Source organism: Oncorhynchus masou, chromosome 15, assembly GCF_036934945.1.
Source record: "Oncorhynchus masou masou isolate Uvic2021 chromosome 15, UVic_Omas_1.1, whole genome shotgun sequence".
Lineage (NCBI taxonomy): Eukaryota > Metazoa > Chordata > Actinopteri > Salmoniformes > Salmonidae > Oncorhynchus > Oncorhynchus masou.
Window position 1 is genome coordinate 9,248,546 of NC_088226.1, and position 13,535 is coordinate 9,262,080.

Below are 13,535 nucleotides of genomic sequence, written 5' to 3' on the forward strand. Positions count from 1 at the left end.
GAGAGTAAATGCTTTTCATATATGATTGATTATTGTTTAAACATCATCCATTATGTCATGTTTTTATAGAATGTGCTTTGAATTTGCCTCAGTCGTAGTCCAATACTAGAACATCTAAAGGGTGGCTATATATTCCAAATTGGATTATATAATTCTGCTTGTACAACCAACACATGTAATGGAAAAGTTAGTGGGCCAATTGTGTAATCAGTTTATGACTTATGAGTCATGACTTATGTATGGTGCAAAAAAAGGATGGAATACAGGAAAAAAAACGAAATGTGAATATATTTTCTCATCACTTAGTTTAACTATGTGTATATCATGTCCATCCCACTTTTAACTGTCATGAGGCCTGTCTTGTCTCAGTGGGACAACTTTTAATTTAGCTGCAATTATGTAGATCACATGAATTTACAAGTAATCTTGCTCTATGATCTTCCTCAAATTGCTACATGCAAAAAGTAGACTTCCAAATGTTGTCCTATATAGCTATTTTCATCCTGTTCTGTGTCTGCATTACATGGGGGACAATACCATGCGTGGCCACAGTGACAGTAGGCCTACTGAACACAGTGTTTACAGCATAAAGATACAACGTTGTATTTCATTTTGTGGCTTCCAATATGTAGCAAAAAGATGGGCCTGGCTATGTAATACGATAAGATAGTTCTTTATTCATCCCCAAAAGGGCACATTTGATTGAACCAGCCAATACATAACCCCACCAATAAATACACAATAAAACAACAAAGGACACACTGAGATTAAAAGCAGCACACCACCAATGAATATAAGTGCTCATGTTAAAATGCCTCATAACATAGATTGGGTGGGTACAAGCAATCGGTACAAGCATTGCCATGGGGACTGAGAAATGAGCATGGTGACTGTGAGAGAAGAGAAGGGGATTGAGGTTGTTATGTAATAATTGCATTTACTGACCCTGAGGTGAAAATTAATTGCGTAATATTGCATGCACAGTGCAAATGTGCCATACACTACCTTCACTTTACTTTGACCTTTTAATCAAGGGTGATATGTCCTCATTTTCCTTTGGACTCAACATAGAATTATAATGAAAGTCCAGCCAAACTTTTCAGCCAAACTTTTCCCCACAGTAGGCTATTAAAGAAAACAATTGGGTAAAAGTTGGAAGGATCCCATAATAATACATCAAATGTATTCATAAAATAAAATGTTATCATTCATTCAGTCACGGATGTATCACATACAGCAGGCCAACATACAGTCAGACTGTGATAATTGACTTAATCACCGGTAGGCTAACAAAGCCTGACGCAATGTCCTGCCTCATCACTCTAATTACTGGTCTTACAAGACACGTTTCTTCACTACACAAATACCGCGCAAAATATTACCTTTGGCACAATTAGAATGATAAATTGTGAATCATTCAACTAATTTAAACACAGCATAACCTGTAGCCTAACGATGCTACTTATGATTTGTGTAATATTTGCATTCTTTGCGCCATATTACCGATGCCTTTCAACTCTCGTGCAGCAGAAAACCGCTCAAACTCGAGCACAAGATACCCTGCCTCGAGTTACCTGCACCGTCCGACGAATACGCGCAGTTTTCGGTCAAGCGGTTCTTCACAACTTGCGTGTAAAAGGTAAATAGCCATATTTTAGCCCTCTATATCTGCAGATTTGTTTGTTTAATTAGAATGTATGGTATGCTGGTTGATCTCATTTTCCCCAGACAGGTCTGGAGTTAGTGTGCCTGTGCCAAAAGCTAAAGAACATTGTGGCGTGAGAAGGGGAGAGAAGAATGGTACTCTTTCTTTCCAGAGTCGATATGACAGTTGCTATACACAGGTTGAGGTATGGTCATGTATTTTTTATGTTCATTGCATTGAGAGGTCTTGGTCTGTGTGTAAACCTACTGATTGCCATATCAAACCACTTTGTTTTATCTTTAGGGTGACACAGTGGTTGTATCTTTGAGAGTCCAGCTGGATGCAGGGGATCAATGGTACAGGGTCAATATTAGCTGCCCCCTACTCAAGAAGATGGCCCAGAAACCCATCATCGGTCGCACCTGTGAGTTCATATAATTTCATAGGTAGTGAATTTTAGATAGTGAATACAGTACCATTTAGTACCACCTCTGTAAAAGTCATTCTTCCAATTTGCTTTCCTTCAGCACGATCAGGAAAATGCAGCATCCATAGAGCTTTGCGTGTGGACTGTGGTCCCCAGGATGTCTCCAATGATGGCTGTCTCAAACTGGGATGCTGCTATGATGATCATGACTCAACTTGTTATTACAGAATGAACAGTAATGGAATTTGCTTTGTGTGTATTTTGTACAATGGAGAACATGCTTCTGAAAGAAAGTATCAGCAGAGGGATAGTGACTGTCTTGGTGAGATTGGCGCATAGAGATTTCAGAGATTAAATGTCAAGAACAACTCCTTATTTCTGTCTCCTCCTCTTGCTCTCAGCCTGTTCTCTGGATGGCCATTTTGTGTTCTCTGTGAAGGCGACAGACACTGACCCCCCACTCAACCCCAACAACCTTGCCGTCAAGGGTCAGCCACAGTGCTCTCCTGTAGCTACCTCTGCAGATATAGCTGTCTTTAAAATCGGGGTGAGGGAGTGTGGCGCAAAGATGATGGTGAGTCAGTAGGTCTAGTTTGCCTTCTGCCCTATTCTACAGTAGTATATTTCTGTCCTGAATACCTCTGGTAGTAGTATAATGCTGATTTTTCTTGTAATGTTGAATACTCTTATTTATGCAAAAAATACCTTGTTCCCCCTCTTATATTTACAGGTGAATGGGGATGTTGTAAGCTATGAGGTAGAGGTTGAGGAACTGCATCCAAAGATTACAGGCAAACATTCTCCCTTCAGGTAGCTGCTTATTTCTCTTCCTGCCTGTGGACAGTGCACTACAATTTGGACTACTTTACCATATCATGGCGTTAGCCAGAACCTAATTGCGTGAAACTACTATGGAGTAAATGTTTTGAATGAGACTTGGTTTGTAGTCTGCAGGTCCAGTGTCAATATGAGGGGTCAGCTCTCCTCCACACTGATCTGTGGTCCTTAAACCCAACTAACCCTCCACCTGTGACTGCACTGGGGACTGTCCGAGTGCAGATGAGAATAGCCACAGGTACTGTAGTAAAGCAATATGGTTTCCACAGACCAAGCAAGGGATGCCATATCCAAAACTGCAAGTATATGGCATCAAGTGTTGTCACTTCACACACTGTTTTACTGGTAGACCTCCATCATCCTGGCCCTTTCTCTTTTTTCCAGATGAGTCCTTCACCTCTTTCCTCCCTGAGGACCAGCTGCCCCTGACCCTCTATCTGCGTAAGCCTGTGTATGTGGAGGTGTCAATCACTCCACCCTCCCCTGACCCCAGTCTCTCCCTGCGTGTGCGTGACTGTTTTGCCTACCCTGCCTCCAGACACTCTGTATGGACACTACTCTATGATGGGTGAGAGGGAGGGAGACAAAAGGTTTCCTATACTGACTCAAGATTAATCACAGTGAATATGAAGACTGTCAATATACATTGGTTTAGTAGTCTCACCCCCTTCCTTCTCCCTGACAGCTGTCCTAACCCTCTGGACAGCATGAAGAGTTCCATCCCAGTGGACAGTCGGGGGAAGACAACTTCTCACTCCCAGGTCAGGAGGTTTGATGTCAAGACATTTTCCTTTTTCGACCCCGAGACGGGCAATCCCAGTGTGGAGGAGGTAAGGTCTATCCTAGTTATCTGAACATTTTGCTAATATATACTTAACAAAAATATAAACACAACATGTAAAGTGTTGGTCCCATGTTTCATGAGCTGAAATAAAAGATCCCAGAACTCTTCCATATACACAAAAAGCATATTTCTCAATGTTGTGCATACATTTGTTTACATTCCCTGTTAGTGAGCATTTCTCCTTTGCCAAGATAATCCAAAGGTGTGGCATATCAAGAAACTGATTAAACAGCATGATCATTACACAGGTGCACCTTGTTCTGGGGACAACAAAAGGCCACTTTAAAATGTGCAGTTTTGTGTCACAACACAATGTCACAGATGTCTCTGGTTTTGAGAGAGCGTGCAATTGACATTCTGACTGCAGGAAGGTCCACCACAGTTGTTGCCAGAGAATTTTATTTTTAATTTCTCCACCATAAGCCGCTGCCTCTGTTGTTTTAGAGAATTTTGGTAGTATGTCCAACCACTCACACAACCACAGACCACGTGTAACTACGTCAGCCCAGGACCTCCACATCCGGCTTCTTCACCTGCGGGATTGTCTGAGACCAGCCACCCAGACAGCTGATGGAATTGAGTATTTCTGTCTGTAATAAAGCTCTTCTGCTGGGAAAAACTATTTCTGAATGGCTGGGACTGGCTCCCAAGTGGTTGGGCCTATGTCCTCCCAGGCCCACCCATGGCTGCGCCCCTGCCCAATCATATGAAATCCATAGATTAGGGCCTAATTTATTTATTTCAATTGACTCATTTCCTTATATGAACTGTAATTCAGTAAAATTATTGCATGTTTACATTTTTGTTCAGTATAAATTGTCAAAGATCTCTTGGTCCTCCATCTGCTGCAGTGTTTCCCAACCCTGGTCATCGATGACCCAACAGTACACATTTTCATTGTAGCCCTGATAAGCACACCTGATTCAACTAATCATCAAGCCCTCAATGAGTTGAATGAGGTGTGTTTGTCCAGGACTACAATGGAAATGTGTTCTGTTGGGGTACTGGAGGACCAGGGTTGGGGAAAAACACTGATTACTGAATCTTGTCTTTCAGGTGTACTTTTACTGCTGGGTGGAGATCTGCACAGAGGAGGAAGAGTGTAAACAACACTGCTCCATCACCTGTGAGTTTCAGGTCCCTATGTTTTACATTCACCCCAACACTGAATTGGGTTATTTCATTCAATAGTCATGCTGTCTTATCCTCCTCCATCTAGCACCTGATGGTGAGAGGGAGAGGAGGGAGTCTGGGTCAGATCGAGTCTCCCAGTTAGTCTCATTTGGTCCTGTGCTGTTGGGTCAGAACGGTTCTGGACAGGAACAGAATCATAGTGATCATCTGAATATAGGTAAGCACATTCCAAATAGGGGAGAGTGGGGTAAGTTTAGCCTTTTAAAAAAAAAATTTTTTATAGTCAACATCACTCTGTCAAGGGAAATGTATTATTTCTAACATATCTACTTATTTCCGGATGTGTATCCCAGGAAATAATCAAATTAATTTAAGCGTTTTTAAAACATGACTCAACTACTCAGGGTCAAGCTACCTACACATTGTTGTACTGAATTAAATATTACCATCTTTTTAAAATCATGTCTATTTTTCCACAATCACAATTGATTTAGTCTTAATCAATTTAAGCATATTTAAACACAGGCTTAACACCTAACAAACATTGCACTTTTTTTTAACACGTAACATATACCAGCAATAATGCCTTGCATTAGGCCTGGGAAGAACTCTTAAATTTGCTCACTTGCCGTTGGCTCAACTTACTCCAAGGCAAACATTTTTACTATATTAACCCAACCCACACAGCTACAAGGATGCACTTTCATGCTAGGTTTAGGACCACATGGAAGCTTATAGACTCCAACTGATGTATAGAACAATCTTTAAAATAATCCATTTTGGTTTAGATTGAAACATTAACTCAAATTAATTTGACTTTTTTGGACCTAACTTGATTACCTCTTTCCATGTGGTTTCTTCCTTCAGACTCCATGAAATGACATCTTCCTAAATATTTGGTCAAATGACACCCAAAATGTGTCTCAACTTACCCCACAGCTACTGTATGAATGAAACTGACACTAACATTTTCTCTTGCTGGCCCTCAGCATTTCAGGTGTCAATGTACTCTGTCATTGTCATCTGTACCTCCATCCTATTCTTCCTCCTGTTCTCATGGTCGATGAGTTGTCAAGTGGCAGAAGTGAAAGAAAATGATGTGGAAATGGAAACCAGAAACAATGAGACTGGCCTACAGGTTGAACAAGCCCAATAAAGCACCTATATGAACACTTAATTACAATTGGTATTTATTTAAACTACCTTTAAATACCTTCACTGGCCATGTGCATTCCAATGCATCCAGTTTGCATTTGACACTTTGGTAAAGGTCACGTAAACTGAGTACATAGCGCTGCACATGAAAAAGTAAATATCAGATATTAAAGCCTCCTATCCTACAGCCCCAGAAAGAGCAGAATATAAGGGTGTTGGAAAACCTGAAGTGATCCTAAGGTATTGATTCACAACTTTTGAATCAAATACCAATCAAACTTGTAGACTCCATAAATTACTGTATCAGTGACAAACTATAAAAAATGATTTATTGACATCAATGGTGGGGAGAATCTCAGAAGAAACTGTTGATTCAGTAAGGTCGGAACTTCCTCTGTGCTCTTAGCAAAGCAATTCGCTGTTTGTCTTCCTCAAACTTTTTCCTCAGTTCAGCGATGTCTGAAAGAGAGAATAACCCTTTTCAAAATGCAGAGTGACTGAGTAATATGGACAAAGTGAGCAGTGAAGTCAGAATGACTGAACAAAAATGAAATACTGATTTCACCACACATTGTGCTTCTGTTGTGATCAAATGACTGGAACCATAACTTACGTTCTTTCTGTGTGTTTCTGTGCTGCCAGGTGTAGAAGTTCATGAGCTCCTTCCGCTTCCTTTTTCTGCTCTCCTTCTGCAGAGCTTTCTGATTGGATACCTCACTGTGGGGGCGGGTCTTGGTCCCGCTTTTACCTCTGGTAACTTTTATCCAGCCCTCCTCATCCTCCAGCTGCTCTTCAGCGTCCTCCTTTTGTCCCTCTGCCTCCTGGGTAAGAAGCAAAAAAAGTATGTTAACAAATACCAAAATGAAGAGTTGAGATTGAGAGGGAGAATCTGACCTGTTCTTTTCTCGTATCGTAATCCTGCATGAAGGTGTCAACTGCCTCCTGTAGTTTGTCTGGCTGAGCAAATGACTGCTTGTACTGATGAATCCATTCTAAAAGACAAAGAAACAGTGAGACAAGTGAAAGGCATGTTAAATATGGTATTAAATCTGGGTGAAATGTCTTTCCAATTTAATATGTTCTGCCAACATTTAGAAGAGAAAGACCAAGCATCTAGAAGAGGACTTTAAAGCTCACTCACTCTGTAGACCTGTCCACACAGGTCGCTGCTCTGTGGAAACAACCAATGGGACATCATGGGGATGGGACTTCACTACTGTAATACTGATGGCCTTCTGAAACACGATATAACCCACTCTGAACCCCTGTGGGGAATGGAAACAGAAAAGGCTCAATACTGAAAGGGTGTCCATAAGCACTTCAATAATCAATCTGATCTAAACACAGAGCTTCGTTGTCCGGATTCAGGGCATACCTGTTTTTGTGCTGGTGTGAAATACTTGGCCAGCTTGGGTCCTGAGTGCTCAAAGGACCCTGGCTTCTCCCTCAGCTCCACAGACTGAACTGGGCCAAACTGAGAGAAGAGCTCCTTTATGACACCCTGAAAGACAGCAGAAAGAGATTAGTACTTTTATACCTTATTTGGCCACAGACAGCTGTAGCACAAACATTTCATTTTTCTGTAGAATTGCTAATAGTACAATCGCATGCACAATGATTGTTGTAAAGACTGTCAATTACCAAACGTACCTCAGAGCAATATGGAGGAATGTTAAGGACAAACAGTGTTCTGTCGAGGGGTCTTTGTGTGGTTTTCTCTATTCGCACTCGGTGCTCTTTTACACATATTTTGTGCTGGGCAACAATGTCAGTACTGAACTGTAGAGAAAGCACTGAGAAGAGTGGTTAAGTCAAAAGACAGTCAAAACAGACATCTGTCTAGGCAGGTCCTAATACATTGTCTACAACTCCAGGGAGACGCAGAGGTTACTAATGGCTTTAGCCTGAGAGTAAAATATAGTAGACAATCTGTGCTTAAGCTACATGATGTAGTCTTAGGGAATGCAGTCCAAATAATATATCGACATCAAGTTGACCGATTTTAATCTTTATACACCATAAGGCGTCAACAACCTCAAGACTCATGTGTTTACAAAGTTTGGTCTTGAAGCAAGCTTAAATTCAGTGTTCGACATACGTTGGGGAGTTAGCTAGCGTGGTTGAAACAATGAGATCATGAGCGAACTAACCTCAGATAATATTTTTTAACACATTTTCCGTTAACACACGTAATCTTAGCAATGGTTACCCGTAAAACCACCTGGAATAACACAAGTCTGGTTGGCATGTTTCGACCTGGACGGCGCCATCTTCTTTACGACCTTTCACACAGGAAATTGATTGGTTGTAGTCTAAATATGCTTCATACAAATCCCCCCCCACCAAAAATGTTAATACTACTTTTTAGAGGCTCCAGCTGTCTATCACTGGGGTTCTCAAAGTAGGGCCCATGTGTACTGCAGTGGTCCGCGGCCAGATCTCAACATATGTTTTACATTTCATTTTTTGAATGACTAACAGATTATACGACGGTTGGCCAAGGGATCTGTGAAATACATTTAACCTATCTACAATTTATGTCCTTAACCCTGGGCGATATGGGCCTAGGGAGGCTCAGGGATATTGGTATTCACAGTACGCCACCATTTATGTTTAAACTCAATTATATTCCCAAATTAAAGCTTTAAAACAGCAGTTTGTTCTCTGCCTCATGGCAAAATGTGTAGAATTAAAGCTGCAACAACAAAACAAAAACTGCTACATTTTCTCGATGCCAAGAGCAGGGTCTTTTAAATGCTTCTTCCCAGGGCCTGGGTTCACCCAGCAATGCACACACCTTGTAGGCCATTTAAAACAAAATTGCACTCGTGTTGTAATGTTTATAAGGGGGTCCCTGCTGAATTTGCTATCACAAAAGGGATTTCCAGCCCCAAAAGGTTTTGTGAAAAAATTCTATTGCGAAATAAGGATATGAACCAATGATTTATATACACACACACAAACAATATGAACACATCTTTATAAAGCAACATATTTATTGGCAGTAATTAACTGGTACATAGATCTGACCTCACTACCATATCTTCATGACAGACAAAAGGCAGCTGTAAAAAGCAATTTACAGACAGTTGAACATAAGTTGAGCAAATTAGCATGACTTCTCTAAGCTCCACAAAAAGCAATAAAAAGTAAAATAACAGCCACAAATAAGCATAGAACCTGAATGCCACAAAAAGAACAGCAAACCAAATACCACAACGAAATACAAGCATGTGTACAAGTCATTCTGAAATCAAAATGTGTATTATGTCCAGTACAAGAACCACTGCTGCCTGTAGTTCACAGTACAAGTATCTTCATGAGTTTGTGCATCAGGTCATAGTGAGACCATTGGTTGGGGGGACGACTCCAACCAGCACAAAACATCTCATGATTCCAAGAGGGGTGTTCAATGTGAACTATTTGAACAGTTGTAAAAGTGAACCATGTGATACAAAAAATACCCACAACTGTCCAGTTTATCCTCCCCACCAAATTTGATTAAAACAATAAATGAACAAATCAGATTGCCTCACATTGGTCCGTTATGAGACATGCATCTATGTAGTATGCCACGGCTACAAATGTTTTTCTTTCCTAAAAATCTGGACAACGGCATCAGTGTGTTCATTTTAGATGTTACAACCTGCCAATAATCTGTCAAAGTTATACAAATACAGTATCATGCTATTTGATCATGTCAGTAGATGTCTCTGTCAAACAGGAGGGTGGATGTATTATTTGTTGTGTGGATGTACTAGAAAGTTATATCTTAATGCGGAAGGCTGTGCACTGTGAACCAGGAGACTCTGTGGTAGAGGGGGTCTGGACAGTAGATTTGAACAGGGCCTTGAGGATGGTCTGGGGATCGACCTCAGGTGTGGGCTGAGAGGAGGCTGGACGACCCCCAGGGCGAGACAAAGAGAGGGGCAGGCCTTCTTTCCTTCCACTGCCTGGAGTGTCACTGAGCCTCCTGTGAGAGAAAATGAGGTCCATGTAAGATTTCATGTGATGCTGAAAGACAATGTGCATTGCAATTGGAATGGAAGAAATCATGCACATTGTGGACTACAATATAATACTGGAAAGTTTGATTCGCATGTAATGCAACCAAGGGGGCAGTGAGAAATATGAATATAACTGAGACTTACAAAAGAATGGGCTGGTCTGAAGTGATGACATTCCCCTGTATGTGAAGATTGCACTTCATGGGCTGGCCTTGGGAAGAGAATGAATAAAGATTTAAGAAAGTAAAACCAATGCCTTTTAAGATAACTATTCATCATCACCTGCCTCATTACCAGAGGCTGGTGCCCAAAAAAATCAATCAACCTTGAAATAAATGTTACCCTTGCTGAAGGCCCTTACCATCCAGACAGCGGTTGTTGTATTTCCTATAGGCGCTCACAGCGTCCTCCTTCCTCACAAATACCACTTCAGCAATCCCCACCTTCACCAGCCTCGCTCGCTTCAAGGCACCGCACACACAGAACAGCTCCTGTGGACCGTCACAAGAACACAGGAAAAAGGTCAGTTGAATGTGATAAATGAGTCATGGCTGCATCGTAAGCAGGTCTGCAATTTACACACACAGCTAGAGAATCTAAAACAGCAGAGAAGTGAACAGCATGAGGCACTTACCACTATGTCCTCTTCAGTGACACGGGGGTGCAGATTATTCACTGTTATCTTAGTCCCCTCCAGAGGACTGAAGGAAGGCTGAAGGGGTGCACCAAAACACTTTACAATCAAATACATATACAGCTCACACCAACACAACAAGCCAATGGTAGGCGTTACGTTCATCTATCGTCAACGAGAAAGAAGTAGGTGGAATACTGATCCAGAGGATTGCTATGCTGCCAACTAGTGATGATAAAGGCCCAGTGCAGTCCAAAATGTGACTTTCCTGTGGTTTATATACATTTCCAAACTATTCCAACTAAGTTGGAATAATACTGTGAAAATTATAAAGCCTTTTTAGTGTAGGAGCCATTTGAAAAGACTACTTGAAATTTCAGCCTGTTGAGGTGGGATGGAGTTTTGGCCTGCCTGGTGACCTCACTTTGCGGTATATTAGTCAATAGAGATGAAGAGTTCCAAACCTCTCTGCCAATAACAGCTAGTTTTCAGTTTTCCCCTCCTCACTCAGACCACTCCCAGACAGTCCTAGAAAAATTGTACTGTTTGGAACTAATTTTACCGCTTGTTAAGAGCAGGCAAATCCAGTCCTCGGTGTCACACCTTTTCTCCATCCGTAACAAACAACTGATTAATCAAACTGCATTCTAAACTGAAGATCATGATTAGGTGATTATTGGAGTCGGGTGTGTTAGCTGGGGCAAAACTGTGACACCAATCAGGACCCCGAGGAATGGACTTGCCAACCGCTGGGTTAGAGAGATACTTCTGACAAGGAGGCCATTTATCTACTTCCCCAGAGTCAGATGAACTTGTGGATACCATTTGGATGTCTATGTCCAGTATGAAGTTAGAGGCAGTTTTGCGAGCCAATGATAACTAGCATTAGCACAATAACTGGAAGTCTATTGGTATCTGCTAGCATCCCTACCCACACATTCCTATAGAGATGACCTTATGTAATCCAGTGCTCAAGTAGCTGGGTGAATGGACATGTGGATACTGACCTGTGGGGGTGGAGGAGGCTGGGAGCTGGTCTCCGCTGTGGGCCCTGCCTGCCTGAGGGTCCTGGAGATGGGCTGTAAGGCGAGAGCAGAGGAGCGGGAGGCCCCTACACTAGGGTTGGGCCTTGTGGGTGCCACAGGCACTGGGGGACGAGGAGCGGTGTACGCATCGTTTTTGAATACTTTAGTGATGGGTGCTGACATAGTGAAAGGGCAGCCCAGGGTGCCAGGCTGTTGGAGAAAGAGAGGAAGCATTGAAACTTTTCAATTAATGAATGGAAAGTTTTGAGAGTGAGACACCAATACAGCCAGTGTGGCAGTATTAAGGGGATATTTGAGTTACATTGAATAATAAAGAATTACAGATAATTTAGGGAAAAGCAACAGAAAGAGAAAAGGTAAGAAAATCTAACAGTCTTCCCACCCGTGACTGTAGCATATGGTTGCCAGTAGTGGTCTTCATCTGTTTGCTAGGGATATCATCATCACCTGAGAAAGACTGAGCGAGAGATGGTAAGTTACTCACTCACATATGCATTGCAGTGGCGCATGACCAAAATAAATCAACCAAATTCAGTTGATATACTCTAAAGCAAATTTGAATAAATTCTGCCATCTAACCTTCTGATTTTTATATTTTCAAAAAAATGCCCCTTACCTGGGAACCCCTGCTTGGCATGTTCATATGGATCCCACTTGACATCCCTACCGGCCTTTGCTGCTAAAAATAAAAGTTAAATAAAATCATTATTCATAAGGTAAATTAATATCTTTGACTCTAAAAGCATGCTACCAATAACTAAATAGAAAATAAGCCTAGTTGAATTTTAAACAAATTTCCAATTAACTTTAGCTATCAACTATGTTTGGAGTGAGGCTATATGCTTTACCACTAAACTATGCAAGAATTAGCATTTTCTCTTATCCGTGCACATCTTGAGTGACAAGTGGGCCAATTCTGTCTAGTAGCTAAGCCTGGATAATATTAGAGAAGATCCTGGACCTGTGGTTACTGTCACCTGTGGTCACGGTCAGCCTGATCACTTACCTGGATGGTTTTGGTGATCTTCATGGGTGCCGCCATTCCTTGGCTTGGTGGAGCTCCAATGCTCCTCTTGAGGCTCAGCCTATCACGAGCATCCATCATCCTCTTAGGTGCACCCCCCAGCTGTGGCGTAATCCCAGCTCTAATGTTCATTCCTTGTAGGTTGGGGGTAAACTGCCTGGCATTTGCACTGGCAATGTCGTTGGTAGTGTGTATCTGTATCTGCTGCACATGTGTCTGTAGCTGTGCTGCTGGTATCTGCTGTAAACTCTGTGGGGTAACATTAAATGTATTCTGTCCTCCTTTCCGTGAGTTGATCATTTGTCTGGCATCCTGGACCCCACCTGCTCCTCCTCCGCCACGGATTCGAAAGCGAGCATCTTTCTGGCCAAGTTTTTCTCTGGCATCCTTCACTTGAAAAGCTGGAGGAAGCGAGAGAAGAACAAGAGTGAGCAGAAGGCAAGAACCAATTCCAATGTCTGATCTGATTTGCCTCAGCGAACACACCTTAAGAATGCTTAACAGAACGCAATGTAGTCCAACAGCAAAATGTGTAGTTTGAAACAGATTATTTTGTAATGGGGCTTAGGTAAGAGACATCCAGATCAGGCATATACATAGATGTCTTGAGTCTCAATAAGCATTTTTCAACAAGGCAACAGGCAGGTCCTCACAAAAAATACCTGCTTCAACTCTGGCAAAATGTATTATTATTTTACATTGAGCATTGCTCCAAAAGAAGTTCAGAATTAAATAATTGTTTGAGTTCCAACAAAGTAATTCCATTGAATATTTGATACTAC

General features: G+C 41.7%; 3 protein-coding genes across 6 annotated transcripts in view; 1 reads left to right on the top strand and 2 right to left on the bottom strand.

Annotated features, from left to right (window-relative positions):
- The first annotated feature begins 883 nt into the window (after positions 1-883).
- On the top strand, positions 884-5,768 carry LOC135555240 (zona pellucida sperm-binding protein 4-like). The gene is made up of 13 exons (XM_064987558.1): positions 884-892; positions 1,528-1,639; positions 1,729-1,850; positions 1,949-2,069; positions 2,173-2,307; positions 2,474-2,646; positions 2,803-2,882; positions 3,020-3,147; positions 3,294-3,477; positions 3,595-3,739; positions 4,810-4,879; positions 4,973-5,104; positions 5,755-5,768. The coding sequence occupies exons 1-13, from the start codon at positions 884-886 to the stop codon at positions 5,766-5,768; spliced, it is 1,425 nt and encodes a 474-aa protein (XP_064843630.1).
- A 581-nt stretch (positions 5,769-6,349) lies between these two features.
- LOC135554972 (ribosomal RNA-processing protein 7 homolog A-like) lies at positions 6,350-8,354 on the bottom strand. 2 transcript variants are annotated; one of them, XM_064987353.1, is made up of 7 exons: positions 8,252-8,354; positions 7,693-7,835; positions 7,418-7,543; positions 7,184-7,307; positions 6,937-7,034; positions 6,656-6,863; positions 6,350-6,501 (listed from the first exon to the last, which is right to left on the bottom strand). In XM_064987353.1, the coding sequence occupies exons 1-7, from the start codon at positions 8,310-8,312 to the stop codon at positions 6,416-6,418; spliced, it is 846 nt and encodes a 281-aa protein (XP_064843425.1). In that variant the 5' UTR covers positions 8,313-8,354; the 3' UTR covers positions 6,350-6,415. The 2 variants fall into 2 exon arrangements, with proteins under 2 accessions (XP_064843425.1, XP_064843426.1); XM_064987354.1 differs by having other exon boundaries at positions 8,264-8,329.
- A 666-nt stretch (positions 8,355-9,020) lies between these two features.
- Positions 9,021-13,535, bottom strand: part of LOC135555526 (polymerase delta-interacting protein 3-like) — a 5,519-nt gene continuing 1,004 nt past the window's right edge. For 2 of the 3 annotated variants that reach the window (XM_064988044.1, XM_064988046.1), the window contains exons 3-10: positions 12,736-13,154; positions 12,346-12,408; positions 12,112-12,186; positions 11,691-11,918; positions 10,684-10,761; positions 10,411-10,540; positions 10,194-10,260; positions 9,021-10,015 (exon numbers count right to left, since the gene is read on the bottom strand). In XM_064988044.1, the coding sequence (XP_064844116.1) occupies positions 9,808-10,015; positions 10,194-10,260; positions 10,411-10,540; positions 10,684-10,761; positions 11,691-11,918; positions 12,112-12,186; positions 12,346-12,408; positions 12,736-13,154 (1,268 nt within the window). In that variant the 3' untranslated portion in view covers positions 9,021-9,807. The remainder of the gene's footprint in view (positions 10,016-10,193; positions 10,261-10,410; positions 10,541-10,683; positions 10,762-11,690; positions 11,919-12,111; positions 12,187-12,345; positions 12,409-12,735; positions 13,155-13,535) is intronic. The other variant, XM_064988045.1, reaches the window with a different exon arrangement.